Source organism: Martes martes, assembly GCF_963455335.1.
Source record: "Martes martes genome assembly, chromosome: 1".
NCBI classification, from domain to species: domain Eukaryota; kingdom Metazoa; phylum Chordata; class Mammalia; order Carnivora; family Mustelidae; genus Martes; species Martes martes.
In genome coordinates, this window is record NC_137888.1 from 177,823,782 (window position 1) to 177,845,003 (window position 21,222).

The window sequence follows — 21,222 nt, forward strand, 5'->3', positions numbered from 1 at the left end:
AATGAAAAATCTGAACCAGAATCCCTAAATTTGGGGAAATGGGTAAGGATGTTCACTGGAACAATATACTGTAAAATAATTTAATAGAAAAACATCTGGGGTTATTTCAAATCGAATACATTGTTTACTCTGCAATATATTACTTATTTCCCTGCCATCCTAAGATAAAAACTAAGATTACATAAAGAATTGGGTGGGGGGAAACTTGGAACAGGACTAGCTAGCATTTTCAACTTTAAAAAAAAAAAAAGGTGTGTCCACGAAATCCACTAAAACTTGGGAGGGGGAAAAACCCACATCAAGTAAAGGATCCAAAAGTGACAAGTCCTTTCAAATGGTATTACCTGGAAACACTACAGAACACTGATGTCCAGTCTACTTTTTATGTACAAATTATAAGGTAGTGTGGATAAAAAGGCATACTCGCTAGCCCACTGACAGACTGTGTCCAAGTTGAATTTACCTCTCTTAAAGTTTCATGTCCATATCTAGAAAACAGGGATTCTGAACGTATACATCTCACACTGATTATCACGAAGACTAAATAAAATATAATGTATATAAACCATTTAACAGTGCCTGAAATATTTTATAAGGTGTTCATTAAATCTTAGTTCCTATCATCATCCTGATCTTAACCCACTAATTAATGAAGGCTGTAGAAAGCACAAACACCCTAAAGACCAACTATAGAGGAACAAAACCAAAAGTTTATCTCTATCTTTTAAAATACTCCTTTAAATTCCAAGGAGAGCAACTAACATGTTTTACATTAGTTATAGTATCTGAATTTGACTGCAATCGTCCCCATTCACCGAATTAAAAAAAAAGTATCAGGGTTCCTGAGTGGCTCAGTGAGTTAAGCAGCAACTCTTGATTTCAGCTCAGGTCGAGATTTCAGGGTCATGAGATAGGGCCTGGGATCAAGCTCTGAACTGGGTGTGGAGCCTGTTTGAGATTCTCTCTCCCTCTGTATGCCCAACTCTTTAATATGCATAAGTCTTAAAGAGAATTCAGTATCATGAAAGGGGCTGAACATCAGGGAAAGACATCAAACCATGAATTAGCAATCCAATGCTACTTTTAATAAAAGAAATTTTAGACAGTAAGGCCAACACCTCAAGGAAGAATTTCCTATCTTATATTTCAAGCTGAGATTACAGTTTGACTAAAATTTATCTTAGTCTATTTAATGTTTCACCATTAAGATGTACAAATATTCTGAATGTATACCAATGTATACAAACATTCTGAATGTATACAGGTAAATTCAGTTGGAAAGACATTCAGAGAAGAAAAATGCATACTTAATTCAGAATTTAAGATAAAAATCAGGTAACTGATTACCTTATTCCTTTCCAATGCAAGCAACTTTCCTCATGAAAAAGAGAGGGATATAAAATATAACACAGAGGCCGTTTGAGTATAAAAACTAAGAGATAACCATAAAATCAGACATCCTGTTATGAAAAATGTTAAAACAGCCAGCTCAACTTCAGTTTTATGCATAAAGATGTCATTTTTACTATGTCCTTATTTTCTATGAATGGCTACATTTATACTATGTCTTAGTTAACAAAATCACTTAAATCTGACCTGAACTATTCAGGTAAAAACTAGCTTAAATGTACCTCAGTTATCACTAAGAAAATAAAATTAAATTAAAAATATATATATATCTATCTCAGTTATCTAAGGCTGAACAAACAGGTTCAGTTTTGTTTACTCTTAAGTCCTACAAAAGTCAGAAATATCACTGGAATCACGTGATATTATCTTTATCTTAGTATCTACACAATATCTCTATCAGTACTCAGGATTTACATTTGTATAAATATACACATACTTAAATATTGTTATGTATATAGTTTCTACCTCAAATCAAATGTCAGAAATTGAGATTTACTGAAAACATCAATGTAAAATAAGTACAAACAATTAATAAAATGAAGAATTACCCTCTTTAAATAATGCTAAGTAATTATAAACTAGTATCTGTGCCACTCCAAATCCCAAAATAAGTATGTAGCAACTGTCAACACTTTCAGTCAAGTTAATAATCTTTTATAGTGCCTACAGTAGTATGAATTGTCATTGTTCTGGCATCAAATAAAAAATGTCAAGAAAAAAATCAGGACTTTTGCTGTATCCTACCTTTCAATTTAAAACATTTTATTAGAACATCAAATCAAACCATATGATCAAAGTACAAAGGCAAGGCGAGGTAGGAGGAGGAGGGAAGGCCACTAAATAATTCCAATTCTTAACTAGTTATGCTAAGTGAAAGACAGTGAAGAAAACGGAAATAAACACATTTAGCTAAAAGATTTAATATGTTCAACAAATACTGACACAAAAACTCTATTTCTCCTAAACAACTGAAGAGAATTCTGGAAGCAGCAATAAAATAGGTCAAAGGAAGTAAGAGAACAAAGTAACAAATAGCTAGAACCTATTCTCTCATCCCTGAATAATCTCAAGCTAACTGTAAAGCAAACAATACAAAATCAAAATAGGATTATGCTTTAAATCTATGATCCAGATGTAAGAATACAAAAATCTCATACATGACCTTTTAAAAAGGTATAAAGAGACACACTCTCAGGTGCAGAAATTTTCAAGCGCTATCTGTGTGTAAGCAACATACATATAAAACAATAATGTATAATACATTATATGTTAATAAAAAATTAAAAATAAAGAAAAACAATAATGTGAAAGCTTTTATGACTAAGAAAAATCTGGTCAATCATGTACATTAAAGTAACTTTAGAGAAGAAATTCAATATTCAGAAAGACTATCATGCCAAAAGATGAAAAGCGCTCTTCAGTTGTAACCAACTGTACCTGCCTTAGAAAGATGAAGTGACAAAAAAGATCTTTAGGTATCAAATGGTTTTGTACTTTTTCCAGACCTGCTCATAAACACGTTAACCACACTACTTTAGTCAACCACTCAGTACCTTAAACTTACTGCTTATTTTAGAAAGATCTAACAACATTGACAAAGGAGAAGCAAAGGCACAGTTAATTTATATTCATTATTCTTCGACTGTCAGTAATTTAGAGTTGACACATAAATATCTTTTTAAAAACTACTAAAAATGTAAATTACATTTCTTTCTACCTCTTGAAGTGCCTCTTTGTGTACCAGCAGGAATGAACTACTACAAATAAAATACAAATACAGAAACATGTTTTTATTCCTTTCACTGATTTATTCAGTACTGTTTGAAAACCTACTGTTCAGGCATTCACTGTTGTAGGCCTTGTTTGGAAAAGACAACCCTGTCTTTCAAAATCTTACAGTTCAAGAAATGAAGCCAACAAGTAAATGGACAATTTCCACTTCAAAGAGGGAAAATTTAAATGTTGACAATATACTAAAATAATTTTAGAAAATGAATAACCTTTTTCAGGACTAAATACTATGAAGCATTTAAAAACCGAGCTTTTACTAATTAAAAGCAAAAACAATAAACTTACCAATAAGAAAATCACTCCAAAAAAAGAAAAACAAAAAAGGGTATGAAACCACAATTTGTAAGAGCTAATAAGAACCTGATAAGATGTTCAATTTCACCTGCACTTAAAGACACATAAATCTGTGTGCACATGCATGCGCTGCACACACACACAATATTAAGGAATTACAGTATCTGCATTTACACACACATGAAATAATACACATTTTGCAAGGTCAACTTGACAGTTCAATAGAAATTTTAAGTATGTGTACACTGTGACATTAACAATTCCATTTCTACAAATTAAAAGCAACAATCTATACACACAATGTGTAACATTCATCAACACAAGAAGGTACATACAAGGATGCTCACTACAAGCACTACTTAAAATAATCAAAAAATAAACACCCACCACCAACAGAAATAAAGCAAACTTGTTCGTATAATAAAAAATAATGCAGTCATTTCAAATACACAGATGAACAGAAGATACCACTATAAATGCACTGATAGATGTCAAAGCTCTTCAAAATGAAAATACAACTAGCATATGACATGATCCCATTTTCCTTTCTTTATGTACATGATCCCATCTTCTTTTCTTTATGTACTACTCCTGTGACATCTAAGGATCTTTTAAAAATTTTAACAAATATTTTTATAACTTAAAAGGTGACCTATTGTATTATACCTATATGAAGTATAAAGGTATACTAAGGAGGACAAATCCTCAATCTGGCTGAAAAAGACCAAAATGCTACTTGGAGCTACTACTCTTAGCAAAATTTTTAACACACCAATTAATTTATATATATTCATACAAAAAAATAAAACTGAAAAAAATGAGCATGTTTCAATATATCAATATAACAAAAACAAAAAAAGTTAATTAAAAACTGAAAAATACTTATCACTGATTAAGACCTCGATCCCGCCTAACTAGGAAAAAGGATTCATAAACTATTTTGAAAAATCAAATTAAAAACAATATAAGTTCAAAATACTTATGGTTCAAAGATGAAAAATACTTTAAAAGCAATTGTGTCTTAGGTATGCATTTAATGACCATTTAAATCATTTTCAGAAGTATGTTAATTACCTGCTTTACAGACTAAGAAATTATAAATATTTAGATTTATTTAGTCTACATATCTGTCTCGTCAGTCTTAATTTTGAAAGAACTGAAAATAGTATTACTAATTCAGAATCACAAGTATATTAGCTTACCATTCACAAAGCAGTAGCATATTATGACCTCTTTTACCTTGACTCTTAATTTTTAAATGGTAGCCATAACTTATTGAAAAGATGAGTTATAACGTCTAAGTACTATCTGTGTACTATTTATAAATATTCCAAAGAAGTATTCTTATACTGAATAATTTAGTTCAAGACTAAATCTTATGCAACATATTTCTAATATAAAGCATGTGGCTTTGTCTGGGTATGTGCTTTTAAAAAATACTATTATTGACAAAAGCAGTACGTGCATACAGATAAATAATTTTCGGTAGAGTGTACAGAAGTACAACAGGGTACAAAGTCAAAATAAGTGTCCCTCCACCCAAACCCCCAAAGGCAGCTCAAAGATAAAGCCATATATTCTACCCCCAAAAAGCACTTTAGCAACATACCTAAAGCCAAAGTCTAAGGATGTGTTATTTTAAGCAAAACTCAAAACTTAAAAGCACAGAAACATGACATATAACAAAGGATTAACTGAATTACACTACCTTGTTGCAAATCCCGTGTGTTTAAATATCTGAAAAGAATGAGACTGTTTATGCTACCTAATACAAATGAAACCTCTTCAAATAAAACCTATCTCAAATATGAATTCATGGTTAACATATCCACAATTCATTAAATTTGGTATCCAAATCGCTAATGTCAATCTAAATACTGAACAATTCAACATCAAAAATACTTCTTCCCTTCAATAAAGAAAATCCTACAAAGTCCTAAAAAGAAAAATACTTAAAATGACACAGAATATGACACACAGCAACATTTTTTAAAATAGCCGTTTATTTTAATACACTGTATCTTTTAATGCAATGTTTACAAAGGGCTAAAAATGATTACTTGTTTACTTGGGAGTAAAAGAGGAACTCCAAAAAAAAATTTTAAATAGAAAGTCCTAAGTAGAATACGTTCATAAATTGTCATTTTTCATTTAAAAAAATATTACTCATCTCAATGATATGCAGGTTCTAGGCAAAGTATAAAGATTTATATCACGTATAAAATGGAAAGAAAAAACTAAATTTCCTGAATGCCTCCACTGTCAAACCCATTTTAAAGTCCAAATGCCACTTATACACCCATAAATGTGGTTCAAGTTAAATAAATAGATACACTGTAATTATTTAATACTTTTAAGCTAAAAATCACTAACTACCAAATGTCACCTGAGACACAGAACTTACTTAATGGATAATCAATGATCAAACAAATAAAAATCCGTAATGTTCTGCTAAAAATTAAACCTTTAAAATAATATTAAGTGCATACCCATTAAATCCAGTGACAATTTTCAGTATTCTTTCCTTCATTTCATCAAAGGGAATATATTCGACATTTGGGTTGGGAGGACCTCTTGGTTCAGGAGCTGAAGTTCTGAAATCATCCATCACTTTCTCCAGTTTGAAAATAAAATAGCCTTTAAATTGGGACCACTGAATCCTATAAGCAAAAAATCAAACAAAACACAGTAACATGTAGCTTTACAATTCTTGAACACAAAGCACAAAACAGAATATAGGATAACGCTGATGCTAGTAACATTAAGATCTGAGTAAGGGGCAGTGAGAATATCTTTGTTAAGTGGCAAGTACCAGGCCTATGAATCTGACTCTCAAACCCCAAACTAGTTACATCCAATTCTCCCCACTCCTGATCCAAATGAAACCCCAATCTCTGATAAAAATCTTTAAAACGAACAACCTCTGGCTAAAAGCCTATTATGTACTATGTCTCATTATTTGCAACTTTAAAACATTATTTTGACTCTATTGCTCCTAACAAGTCAGCCAGGGAGGTGTTACCATACAATCGTAAATAGGTTATTAGAAATTGGCTCAAGTTCACATTTTAAATAGGCAAGTCAGAATGACTCCAGACCCGAAGCTCTTAGTATTCAAGCTATAATGCTTACACAGACAAATAAAGGTTTCTTGTCTTATATCTATGTTAAACAGCAAAATGAACTTCAATTTCTCTTTTCTTTTAGCTAGTATTTTCAGAATTTTCTGTCTCTTAAAGGGTACATATCATAGGTTCTATGCAACAAGTATCTGCAAAGTAAAAATATATAATTTTTGTGCTTTTAATATCTATTCACTTACTAAGTTATTAATAAGAACACTTTTTCTTCCTGTCCTCTTAAATTTTACCACTAATATAAAAAAATTTTGTGATTATACCTGCCTGAATACCCTAAATTCCAGGAGATCCAAGAGTCAAGAACGTCAACCATTTCCCAAAGTTGAAAGTACAAACCTTTAATGGCAGCAGATACATCTTAACACAGGTGACTGCTTAAGCAAAATAAGGGATGTGTTAATCTGTACTCTTCTCTCCCATCCATTATCTTACAAACTAGGGCAGCAGTTCTCAAAAGTGTATTTTAAGAGGCCAAAGCCATTTCTCATAAGAATAAGAGTTGATATTTTTACTATGTTAATATTTGTCTTGATGGTGCAAGAACAGCAACAGGGAAAATGAAGACACTTAGCAGAAATCAAGGCAACAGTTCCAAACTCCTATCTACTAGTCAGTCATCACCTTCTTCACCCACCAAAAATTCACAGTAAAACAAAAAACCATTTCATTTAAAGTTTAATAAAACAAAAAATACTAATTTTATTAATACTCAACTTCTGAATATGCATTTTCTTAATATTCTCTGTAACAAAATGGGATGAATAATACATGAAAAATGTATCAAAATATTATATACATTTCAAGGAACAACAGTTGAATATTGTTGCCAGCTGAACTAGCTGCTATCTTAGAAGGCAATTTTTACTTGAAAGGACTGTCAAACAAACAAGGCTTTTTTAGAACAAGAAAATTTGGCAGATATTTTTTCAAAAATGAATGACTTCAAGAGATATAACTAGTAACTAAAATACTTGTGGCCAACGAAAAATTTGAACTTCAAAACAGAAAGTGAAACTAGAAAATGTTTTTCAGTATGAGCCTAGAAGGCTCCTGATACATTCCCAAGACATTTCAGAATCAGTCACTGTCGACTTAAACAGTACTGTGTGACAACAACAACAACAATAAGACTGAACTATGTCAAAATCAAAAAATTTTCGTGTCTCAAAGGTCACTATCAACAAGTAAAAAGGCAACCCACAGAATGGAAGAAATACTTGCAAATCATCTATCTGATAAGGTGTTAATAACCAGGAGATAAAAAGAACTCCTACAAATAAGCAAGGAGGGCAGGAGGGCACGGAACACAGCCCAGTGAAAAAATGGGCAAAGTAGTTGAACAGACATTTCTCCAAAGATATACAAAAGACCAATAACACGGAAAGATGCCCAACCTCACTAATCACTGGGATAATGTACATCAAAACCAAAACGTGACAGAACTTCACATCCATTAGGTCGCCTGCTATGCAAACAACAACAACAATAACAAAACAGGAAACAACAATTATTGGCCCTCAAAGCTGTAGAGAAATTGGAACCTCGTACTGGCTGGTGGGCATACAAAATGATGCAGCAACTGTAGAAAAGTGTGGTGGTTTCTCAAAAAAAAAAACCAAAAAAACAAAACAAAAACAAAGAATTACCAGGTGATCCAGCCATTCCCTTTCCGAGTAAATATCCAAAACATGTGAAAGCAAGGACTCAATCAGAACATGTATACCAATTCACAAGGCAGTATTATTCACAATAGCCAAAAGGAGCAAAATACCATCAATCAACACACGAATGGATAAATAATGTGGTATAAATACATGCAGTGGGATATTATTAGGGCTTAAAATGGAAATTCTGGCACATGCTACAACTTTGAAAAATCTTGAACACAATATGCTAAGTGAAATAAGCCAGATACAAAAGAACAAATTTTATGATTTCACTTACATGAGGTATCTAAAATAGAATCAGAGGCAAGGAGTAGAAAGACATTAGCCCAGGGGCTGGGGAAAAGGAGGTGTAAGGTATTACTGTTTAATGAGTATAGAGTTTCAGTTTGGGAAGACAAAAAAAGGCCTGGATATGGATAGTGATGATGGCGGCACAAGACTGTAGAAGTATTTAATGTCCCCAAGTTATACACTTAAAATGCCAAGATTTGTTATGTATATTTTACCCCAAAAGAAAAGTGTTGAAAATTGGACAAAAGATTCAAAAATAGGCATTTCTCCAAAGAAGATAAATGGCCAATGACTACATTAAAAGATGATTAACATTATTATCCACTAGGGAAACACAAATCAAAGCACATTTTATAAGATACCATTTCACATCTATTGAAGGTGGCTATAATCAAAAAGTTGGGACAATAACAAGTTTGAGGAGGATGCAGGATGAAATTGGAAATCTTATACATTGTCCGTGGGAGTGCAAAATGGTATAGCCATGGTGGGAAAATAGTCTGGCAGTATCTCAGTTAAACACAGAGTTAACATGCAATTTGACAATTCCATTCTATTAAATGAATAACTTACATGGTATACAAATTTTATTAATATTAAAAAATTTTGGAGAGGATCATGCTATTTGCATGATCACACCTTCTTCCATTCCCTGGTCTATTCTGGGAAGGTTTGTGAGCAGAGGCAGCACATTATAATTTCTGACATGCCTAATATTAATTTCTGGTTAACATACAATTGCCAATGGTTACAAATTTATCTCTAAATTGCACGGGACTCTTCACAGGCATTCAACTGAAACACACCAAGAAAGATTATTAAAAGAGAAGCCTTGTGCTTTTCATTTTTTAATTTTAATTCCTTTTTTTTTTTTTTTTTAAAGAGAGAGCACACACACCCAGAGGAGTGGTGGCGGTGGTGGTGGGGGGCATACAACAGAGAACACAGGAAGAAGAGAGGGGTAGAAAGAGAGAGAGCTTAAGCAGGCTCCATGACAAGTGTGGAGCCCTACATGGGGCTCCATCTCATGACCCTGAGATCATAACCTGAGCCAAAAATCAAGAGTCCAATGCCCAGCTGACTGAGCCACCCGGATGCCACCACTCCCCACCGCTTTTCACTTCTTAAATTAAAAATTCTTGTTACTTTAATAAAGCCACCAAGTAATCATCTGTTTTACAAATTAGGATTTCTACACACACAGGAGTTTCCCCCCATCTTTCCATTAACTACTTTTCAATTCACCCATGCTATGAAAAACAAAAACAAAAAACCCACAAACACCCAAAAAACAAGTAAGTCCAAAAAACGGGCAGAAAACATGAACAGACACTTCTCCAAAGAAGATAAACAAATGGCTAACAGATACATGAAAAAATGTTCAACATCATTAGCTAACAGGGAAATTCAAATCAAAACCACATTGAGACACCACCTTATACCAGTCAGAAATGGCAAAAACTGACAAGACAAGAAACAAATGTTGGAGAGGTTGTGGAGAAAGGGGAACCCTCTTACACTGCTGGTGGGAATGCACGTTCATACAGCCACTGTGGAAAACAGTGTGGAGGTGCCTCAAAAAGTTAAAAATAGAGCCATCCCATGATCCAGCAATTGCACTACTGGGTATTTACCCCAAAAGTTCAGATGTAGTGAAAAGAAGAGCCATATGCACCCCAATGTTCACAGCAGCAATGTCTACAATAGCCAAACTGTGGAAGGAGCTGAGATGCCCTTCAACAGATGAATCGATAAAGATGTGGTCCATTATACAATGGAATTATTACTCAGTCATCAGAAAGGATGAATACCCAACATTTGCATAACATGGATGGAACTGGAGAAGATTATGCTAAGTGAAATAAGTCAAAAAGAGAAAGACAATTACCATATGATTTCACTTATTTGTGGAACATAAGAAATAGCATGGAGGACATTAGGAGAAGGAAGTGAAAAACGAAGGGGGAAGGAATCAGAGAGGAAGATGAACCTGAGAGACTCTGGGGAGTCAAACTGAGGGTTTCAGAGGGAAGGGGATGGGTGAGCCCCGTGATGGGTATTAAGGAGGGCACGTATTGCTTGGAGCACTGGGTGATATACGCAATGAATCATGGAACACTACATCAAAAACTAATGATGTACTGTTTGGTGACTAATATAACATAATAGAAGAAATTATATATTAACCCCCCCACACACACACAAATCAGTCACACACATTAATAGGAATAGCTAGATAAGAAAAGATAGAGCCCAGGGTAAGCAAACTATGGGAGCTTCAAAGACTATGATATTAACTTGTCAGGAATTAAGTCCCATAAACTAAATGAATTTTATACATATTAAGTTTCAAAGGTATCAAAAGCAGTTATTCTGAATTAGATCCAAGAGATGAAATTCAAAAGTCACTACACCATACAGAGATGAAAAACCACTTCTACAAAAATGTGAAAAACGTAGCTTTTTGTCACACTACAACTGTGACAAAAACAAAAACAGAAAATGTTTTCATGAATATTATAGAATTTGAACACAACAATAGGCCATGAGCAAATCAACTAAGGATCTGGCAAAGAAAAAATATTTTCTTAGGAATGTACTCATTGGTTGAGGGACGCCTGGGTGGCTCAGTTGGTTGAGTGGCTGCCTTCGGCTCAGGTCATGATCCCAGCATTCTGGGAACGAGTCCCACATCGGCTCCTTGCTCAGCAGGGAGCCTGCTTCTCCCTCTGACTCTGCCTGCCACTCTGCTTGTGCTCACTCTCGCTCCTCTCTCTCTGACAAATAAATAAATAAAATCTTTAAAAAAAAAAAAAAAAAAGGAATGTACTCATTGGTTGAGTAGAAACTAGAAACAAAAAACCCCTTATTTTTCAAATGAAAATAAAATTATTCTAAGAAGATGCTCATAAAACATACATTTTCAACTTTAAAATCAAATCAATTCCTCCACATTAATTTAATCTGCTTTGCTAAAATTAACTCAAGAATTTACTGAAATTACTCCTTAATTTTTAAAAGATTTTATTTATTTATTTGATAGAGATAGAGAGAGAGCAAACACAAGCAGGGACAGTGTAAGAGGGAGAAGCAGGCTTCCCACTGTGCAGGAAGCTCAATGTGGGGCTCGATCCCAGGACCCCAGGACCTCAGAACCTGAGCCAAAGGCAGACGCTTAATGATTGAGCCTCCCAGGCACTCCACTCATTAATTTTTTTAAAGTAACCTCACCTCCCTCCACTTTCTTCTTTCCATCTTTACTTTCATGCAGCTTCTCCTTTAGAAAGACACAACACTAATAAAGATACCCTATGAAATATCACACAATGACCTTATCATCCCCAGAGGAATTCACAAGTCTATACCCGTTCAAGGGCAGAAAATCTCTTATTTTCTCAGCTGGTTCTAGAACACTTCAGGGGCCAGTAACCACCATCTTAACTTACTGCCTCTTACAGTTCCAAATTCTATTAAGATTACGTCTTCTCAGCCTCAATGGTTTCCACACAAAATCTGTGTGGGAAGCTAACACAAGAGAGCACGGGAGAGCCCTACTACCTCCAGGAGTAGCAAATACTACACCATTTGCAAATATCAAAGGGGAATACATGAAGAACGAATGAATAAAAACAAATTTAAGAGGGCTGGGTGACAAGTTCATAACATCTTCAAAAGGTAGCTATTCAAATCAGGAGGTTTTAAGTGTCAGAATTTGGGGGGCCTGGGTGGTTCAGCCAGTTGGTATCTGCCTCCAGCTCACATCATGATCCCAGGGTCCTGGGATGAAGTCCTCAATCAGAATCCCTGTTTAGCAGGGAATTTGCTTCTCCCTCTGCCCCTTCCCCTGCTTGTGATCTCTCTCTCTCAAATAAAATCTTAAAACAAAAAGTCAGAATTTTTACATGACAGGAGAGAGAAAAACCAAGTAAATTTAATTTGAATACTGAATTACATGAGCAAAAACACGTGGCAAAAATAACATATTGTGAATTGCTTACACAACATCATGACAGCATTTTTAAGAACTTTAAAATACCAAATACTAGCTCAGAAAATTTCTGTAAGAATGGCCCCAATCAAGGGAATATTCCTTTTTCATCATGATTACACCGTATCATATTTTATCATTTAAATGAGTAAATAAAATATATCAGAGAACAGAGAGCCCAGAAATAAACCCAACACAAGGAAACATAGTATATAGGAAAGGACCGATTACTCAGGAAATACCCTAAGAAATGGTAGGACTACTACAAAATTTTACCAAAGTGTAAAAAGTATTTTTTCTGACTGTATTTTAATAGCACAGTCATAAAAAATTAGAAAATAGAAACAAAATGAACACTGCCCATGAACTGTCCAGTAATTATCATTAAAATATATTTTAGTGTATTTTTCACTATTCTATTCTACTTACTTATTAAAATATGGCATTCTATTTTGATAACCCTTTTCTTTCCCTCTTTATTTACTATGGATATTGTCACACGATCTGTAGTCTCTGGTAAGATTTTTAATTTATATCACATACAGTTGCACCATTATTTAATAATCATTTTCTATAAATAATATTGATTTGATAAAAATTAATTAAGGTGCAGTAGGGATAACTTTATACATACTTTTCTGCAAAATGTTTTTTTAATTTTTAAATTTTTTAATTAACATATAATGTATTACTAGCCCCAGGGGTACAGGTCTGTGAATCGCCAGGTTTACACTTCACAGCACTCACCATAGCACATACCTTCCCCAATGTCCATAACCCAACCACCCTCTCCCCCCGCCCCCGCAACCCTCAGTTTTGTGAGATCAAGAATAAACACCATTTTAAAAAGAGGTTTTCTTCCCGCTGATTACAATTAAAAATAATTGTGGTTAACATCCTAATAATAAACTTTGAAGGCATCTGTTTATTACTTTAGGATAGATTCCTTAAGTGGAATTACTGAGTCTAAAATACAAGTATCAACTTCTGATAAACGTACTTTCAACGGCCTCTCAGAAATGTTGTACTGCTTTCGAGCGCCATCAGGACAGAAACACCTATTTCATTCAAGTATTAAATTCTCTCAAAACTCCTGCACAATTTAATAGTAGAAAATCACTTTATTTGCATTTCATTTACTGCTAGTAAAATTGAGTATTTTATGTTCACTGGTCACAAGACATTTCTTTTGTGTCTGGAATAGGTCCTCTCCAATCCTCTCATCCTGGGGTTCCTCAACTTTGGCACCACTGACACTGTGAGCCTGGTAGTTCTTTGTCATAGGGGAAGGTCCTGTGTAGTGTAGGATGCTGAGCAGCATCCCTGGCCTTTCTCCACCTGCTTGAAGTCAGGAGCGCCCAATCTCTACCCTCTCAAAAGTTGTGACAACCATAAACATCTACAAACACTGCCAAATGTTACATAGAAGACAAAAATTGTCCCCAATTAAGAAGCACTGCCCCATCCCCACACTCCTTAAAAGAAAAAGTAAACTACTATGCAATACAAGTATGAACATAACTTTTGAATTGCCATTTTGTACTGACTGCTTAAGAAAGAGCAATTGTTTTTACATAAATGTTGAAGTGACACTAAAATTTTTGTCTATTTGTTCCAATTTTGAAATTACCCTTGAAATATTAACACATTTTCTTGCTCAGAAAGTCATATCTGAAGATGGCATGGTATTTACCTGTGTCAAAGCAATGAAGCTCTAATCAAATACTGAAAATGAATTTTCAAATTAAGAGTACTAAAATATCTGATAGTTGTACCCATCAAAGATCCAATTCAATGGAAAAGAAAAGCTTCAAGAGGTAACACAAACGTTCAGATAATACCTCAGCATGAACCTGGGTTTCATCTTTGGCAACTTACATATTCATGATAAGGGTTCTAACATGTTTTTTTTTTTTTTAAAGATTTTATTTATTTATTTGACAGACAGAGATCACAAGTAGGCAGAGAGGCAGGCAGAGAGAGAGGGAAGCAGGCTCCCCGCTGAGCAGAGAGCCCGATGCGGGGCTCGATCCCAGGATCCTGGGACCATGACCCGAGCTGAAGGCAGAGGCTTCAACCTACTGAGCCACCCAGGCGCCCCAAGGGTTCTAACATGTTTAAAGAGTCAAGTTACTTTTCTCTACTCACCCATCTCTCCCTACCAATTAAAGCAGAAAGTTGAAGAAACAGTGTGTCTGGTTAGCCTAATTTAGCTAACCTTTGGCCCCTTACTGAAAATCTTTCTAAAATTTATTAATATTACCAACATGAGCCCTTCTGTCCCCCATAAACAGCTGAACCAAAGATAAATCTCTAACAGCAAGGCGCAGGTTTAAGAGAGACAACCAATTCAGAACTCGGAGGATACCGGAGTTTTTTTAATAGCACGAGCTTATTGGCTTAAGTGGATCTATTCTGTCCCCTAACTCGAAGGGAGCAGGAGCAGCTCTTCTTACTGTTTTCACCACTACTGCTATTACTTTCCCCCACAATCCAAATGATACAAATTTCAAATTCCCATCAACAGGCAATGGTCCATTCCTTCACTGTAAAGTCTGTCAGAGCCTAGGTAAGGCCCTGGGCCCTTTTTGCATTCTACCAACTCACACTACACATCAGGGGCAACAGCAGTTAGAAAACTCAGAAGATATACAACACTGATCCTCCACTAGTAAAATTAGGTTAGAAAACATGATACAAAGACAATAAACAAATAAAACATCATAAACTATTAGTTGTAGAGATTTAGTGATGGTAAACGGAACCTAGGGAAAGGAAATATGAAATGTAGGCTTAGAGCTATCTAGGAAAGGCATCAGGACAAAGGAGGACTGCAAGTTGGACTTGTAGAAGGATGAGCAGAATGCAAAAAAATAAAGTGGAAAAGTACAGGACCTAAAAGTAGAAGCTTAAAAGAGACAATTTCCCAATCATTACTGACATTTTTGGCTACAGAGTTCTGTTATGGTGGAATGTCCCGTACACTGCAGGGTGTTTAGTATAGTCCCTGGCCTCTACAACTAGATGCCAGCAGCACTCCCACCGAGAGTGGTGACAACCAAAAATATCTCCAGAAAATGCCAAATGAACCCTGGGAGGGGGGGACCGCTGTCCCACACACACATCAAGTACCACTGCAATACACAATTCCTCTTGTTGAGGATTACATTGGTTCCTGAAAATCAGTAAGGTTGGGAAAATGAGAACTGCCAGATCAAAGTCTCACAAAATTTGAAGGATAAAATAATATGCATATATATTTTTAATGGCAGAAAGAAATTCTAAAATGTAGATGATTTGTTTAAAAAATAAATAAAACGCTCACTAACATTAAAGCCTGTCTCACAAAATCATTTTCAACTGTGCAGGAAAATGTGCTGTGGAGATGTGACCCTACATTTTTTTTCCTCAGGTGTCATCTTGTGTACTGAGAGAGGAAGAGGTAAAAAACAAAAACAAAAATCTTTCCACACTGACCCACAGACAAACTCATGTGGTGCAAAGCAAAGCAACCAGTTAATTTTGGGGTTTTTTTTTCTTCTTTTCATTTTTACGTGGGCTCCATGCCCAGCTTGTTGGGAGTCCAACGTGACACTTGAACTCAGGACCCTGAAATCCAGACCTGAGCTGAGATGAAGAGTCTGACATTTAATCGACTGAGGCACCCAAGCACCCCAGCACCCCGGGTTTTCTTTTTAAGGAGACTGAAATGTATGTAAATGATGAAGGCTTTATAGTTTCTGTTACTGAAATATAAAAATGAGTTTACACATTCACGGATGGTGGGAGATTACTGTATACTTTAGTACACAAGGTTCATCCTGAAGAATCTTGAGTTTGAAGATGAGGCTCAAAGAGTCTAACAGTATTTGCAATAATGGCTTTCAGTAGACTAGTATGTGTCTATTTTCTGCTATGTCATATACAGATTATTTCTGTTCATGTTTTGAAGTATGCCCCAGAGTTATGTGCTACTCTAAAATTACTAATTAAAGACATAATTACTTAGGAAGCATTTTTCTGCATCTACACTCTCAAAAGGAAGAAAAACATATCATTAAAAGCACAACATCTACAATTCTACAATACTCTGGCCCAAGATCTGTCTGAACACATGGAAAACAAACACATGAACAATGAACTGGGTAATCCTTCCTCAGAATGTCCATCTATATGTGATGAAGCCAAGAAAATAAACTGGAAGCTTGGCCGAGCTCCAATTTCAGCTTAGTCACTTTTTCATTTTTCATCTGACAGTATCTTAAATAATCCCTTTGTTTCCTCATCTATGAAATGGAAATAATTGTACCTACTTCACAGAACTGTGAGGATTAACATTAGTGTAAGGAGAGTGCATGTCAGCAAAGTAACTCACACTTAGTAAGCACTCAATGGTTGTTTTTCCTCAAGAAACTCAGGACAGAGAGAACACCTGAGAATATCACAGAACTATGCAGACAGCTTTCCAGGTGGCATTACCAAGAAAAGAATTAAAACAGTAAGCAAGACCTCTGTTAGACCACAATAAAATGGTTGGGCTTATCTTATGTACTGCTACACAACAGACTAAGAATTTCAGGCAATCTCTCTGGTCTAAGAATTACTACTTTAACTATTCCCTTCATTAGAGGAGAAAATCTTTTTTTTTTTTTTTTTTTTTTTTTTTTTTTAAAGATTTTATTTATTTATTTGTCAGAGAGAGAGAGAGTGAGCACAGGCAGACAGAGTGGCAGAGGGAGAAGCAGGCTCCCTGCGGAGCAAGGAGCCCGATGTGGGACTCGATCCCAGGACGCTGGGATCATGACCTGAGCCGAAGGCAGCCGCTTAACCAACTGAGCCACCCAGGCGTCCCAAGAGGAGAAAATCTTTTATCCAATATTCCTTTTTCCACCATTTAACAAAACTATTTCCTTCAAAAAAAAACCAAACAAATAAGTAAATAAATGAAGTATTGCAGCTAACAGATAAGAAGAGAGAATAGCAAAAAACACCTGTATATCACCTAGCTTTGTCAAACCTTAGTTATATGTTTTGCAGTTCCTGGTGAACTAGAAAACCTACTATTGCACTTTCTCCAAAAACTGACTCCACCAGGATCTCCAATGCATTGATCTTCTCCCTTTTAACTATTCCTCAACCCCTCTGACACCCACTCTCTTCATTATCCCGTTTAAATTAAACTGTGCATACAGTTGACTCTCTAAACCCTCTTTGCCTTCACTGTGCTCACAAAATCAACTACACCAGTTATATGTTATCCCCACCAAATCTGTGCCCAGAAGGAACACGAAAGTTACAGAAAACTGCACCACCATGCTAGTTGGACTCAAGTACACTATTAATGCTGACAGGTAATAAATTTCCCCCCAGTTTATTCACTCTCAGGCTCTTATAGATAACTATTTTATATCATCCTCCTCAAACCCCCAATGAGTTCTTCCTCAACATCACACTCATTGACTTTGCTTTCTGCTTCACTTATAAAAGTAAAGCAGTGAACAATATCCAGAGTTCCACCACATTTATTCACCTACTAGCAGGATCTCATACACACACACTGAATTCCCAATTGTAATCACAGATGTACTATTCATTCTCTCATCTATTAACATATCAGATTCTCTCCTTTTGTGCACCTACTCAGGAGCATCACTTGGGTAATTCTCCCCTTTCTCCTGTCAACTACATCTATACCTACTTTGTAATCTCTAACAGATCATTTCCATTACCATGCAAATATGTCAGTATTTCTCCTATCTCAAAAATTTCCACTTACCCTCCTATCCCCTGCATTATTTATTTGCTGTCCTTGGCAAGAAAATTCCTTAAAAGGGTTGTCTCCCTCCTGTTATCTCTCAAACCCACTCCAAAGAAGGGTTCAGCCCCACCACTAAAAATTACTCTGCTCTTAACAAAGTCATCAATGGGGGCACCTGGGTGGCTCAGTGGTTTAAAGCCTCTGCCTTCGGCTCGGGTCATGATCCCAGGGTCCTGGGATCGAGCCCCGCATCGGGCTCTCTGCTCGGCGGGGAGCCTGCTTCCCCCTCTCTCTCTGCCTGCCTCTCTGCCTACTTGTAATCTCTGTCTGTGAAATAAATAAGTAAAATCTTAAAAAAAAAAAAAAAAAAAAAAAACAAAGTCATCAATGACCTCCATACTGCTAAACCCAAAGGTCAATTCTCACACTTCATCCTTAATTAGCCTATAAAGAGTATTTCACACAGATGACCATCCTTCCTTAATTATATTCTTTTAAATTACTGGACGTTGTTGCTCATTTTCCTTTACAGGTTTCCCAAACTTCTAACTCTAGAGTAAGCCAAATTCGGAATAACTCTTCTCTGCCCAGGCTTGGGGATCTTATCCAGTCTGGAGATTTTACATATCATCTATATGCCCATTATATCTCCTGATCTCCCCATTCATCATCCAACCAACCACATGTTCTACCTCAATTTAAAATTCAGCGTGTCCAAAACTGAACTCCTGATCTTTCCCATAAACTGCCCCTGCCGCAGCCTTTCCCACAGCATGCGTGATGAAATTCCATCTTCTAGCTGCTTAGGCAAAACCCTTGAGTCATTCTTGACTACTTTTCTTTCGTACACCACAGCCTATCTACAGGAAATCCTGTCAGTTGTACCTTCAAAATATATAAAGATTATGACTAATCTTCACCACCTCCAGATACCTGAACCACTATCATTCTTCAATAATAGCATTACCTTCATCTTGAACACCATTTGTAAAACAATCCTCTTAACACTTAAGTCTGATAATGTCACTTCTCTACTCAGAACTCCACAATGGCTCCCAACTTCATTCAGAGTAAAACCCAATGTCCTTACAATGGTCCACAATGTCTTACAAAAGCTAACTCCAAACCCCTTTACCTCTCTGACCTCCTCTCCCTGGTCAGTCTATACCAGCCACAGTGACCTCCTGGTTAGTCTGTGAAAAGGCAGGACACACTCTTACTTAAGGACTTTTGTGTGGAAGGATTCCTCTGCCTGGAATGCTCTCCTACCACATAAAGCTTAGTCTAACCACCCTATTTAAAATTACAAGTTCCTCTCCAATCTTAACACTCACTTCCCCTACCCTTCATATTTTTCCACTGCCCTTACAATGAAGTAACATAATACATAATTATTTACTACCTGCCCACAGGTTTGTTCACCTATATATATAGAAATATATCACAACTACCAAGAATATGTCTGACAGACAGGAAGTACTCAGTAATTATTTGGTGAATATTCTGAAGCCTGCTTTGGTGGGAATAATAATAACAACCCACCTACAGTAGAAAAAAAAATCAGGAACATACCACTTTACAAACAGATTTAGGAAGTACTGTATGTGCAACTGTTTTTGCAACAGGAGTACAAATGTGTATTTAAACTACAATGCATAACAGAAAAAGGAGCAAACATAAAACCACTTATGTCAGACACTGGTCTTAGCGCTTTGGACATATTAATTCAATCCTCACAACCACCCTATGAGTTAGGCAGCATTATTTCACTGGTCTCATCATCAGTATGCAACTAAGAAACAAAGAGGTTAAATAACCTGCCCATGATTGCACAACTAGTATGTGGCAAAGCCAGGATTTTAAACCTAAGCATTTTGGCTTCAGAATCCAAACTCTTGGAAAATCATGACATCTAGTTACAGGGAGGGAGGAAAGGTGGGCAAATATGCATCTCTAAGCTACTCTGTAATAGGAAAAGATGTAAGAGTCAACCTGCCTTCAGGGAATTCACAATCTAAACAAAAAAGACAGCGTTAACAAAATCTATACATACAACAATGGAAGCAATCATAAAGTATTCTACTTACTGGGCTAAAACTTGCCTACATGTAGACTTTTCTATGTATCTTAAAAAGATGAGCACAAAGGAAAAGAGAGGTACCTGCTCCAGGCAGAGGGCAACAGAATGTGCAAAGTCACTGAGATGAGAGAGGATGATCCACCACAGAACTCTGAGTAGTTTAGGAAAGCAGGAAAAAAACAAAAGGAGGAAACTGGGGAATAGCAAATTAAGCAGAAACACAATCATATACACCTTAGAACATCATGATAAAGATTTTAAATTTTAACTTAGGAAGGAGGAGGGTGCATAAAAATTTTAACCATGGGAATAACACGATATTTACATTGTAGCAGGACCACTGCTAATAGCATAGATTAGAGACTAAACAGAAAAAGTAAACTGCAGTTTAGGAACAATTTAGAAAAGACTACAAAGAAACCTGGGCAAGATGAAAATGATTGATAATGTCCACAGAACTGTAAACCCACTGTGTGAGAATCTTCATGTCCATTTCCACTAACATTGCCCTATTTCAAGCTCTCATTTCCTCTATCCTAAATTCCCATAACGGCCTCCTGATTTCCCTACCTCACCTAAATTAGACACCAGTTTCCCCAAGACAAAGTTCTGCTTTATCTCTCTACTAAAAACAAAAATCCTCCAATAACTTGTAAAATCTTTGTAAATGCAAAATTCTATGTATTAGCAAGACACTCTGATTTATCCCAAATACACCTTCATAACCACATGTTTTCTCTTGGCTTTGCTCATTTTCTCCTCCAGCTGGATTGAGCTAAACTGCCTCCTGTCTCAGGAAGCCA

General features: G+C 35.7%; 1 protein-coding gene across 4 annotated transcripts in view; it reads right to left on the reverse strand.

Annotated features, from left to right (window-relative positions):
• Window positions 1–21,222, reverse strand: part of PPP4R2 (protein phosphatase 4 regulatory subunit 2) — a 55,169-nt gene that overhangs the window by 11,328 nt on the left and 22,619 nt on the right. For all 4 annotated transcript variants that reach the window (XM_080808275.1, XM_080808274.1, XM_080808276.1 and 1 more), the window contains one exon: window positions 5,985–6,155. In XM_080808275.1, the coding sequence (XP_080664401.1) occupies window positions 5,985–6,155 (171 nt within the window). The remainder of the gene's footprint in view (window positions 1–5,984; window positions 6,156–21,222) is intronic.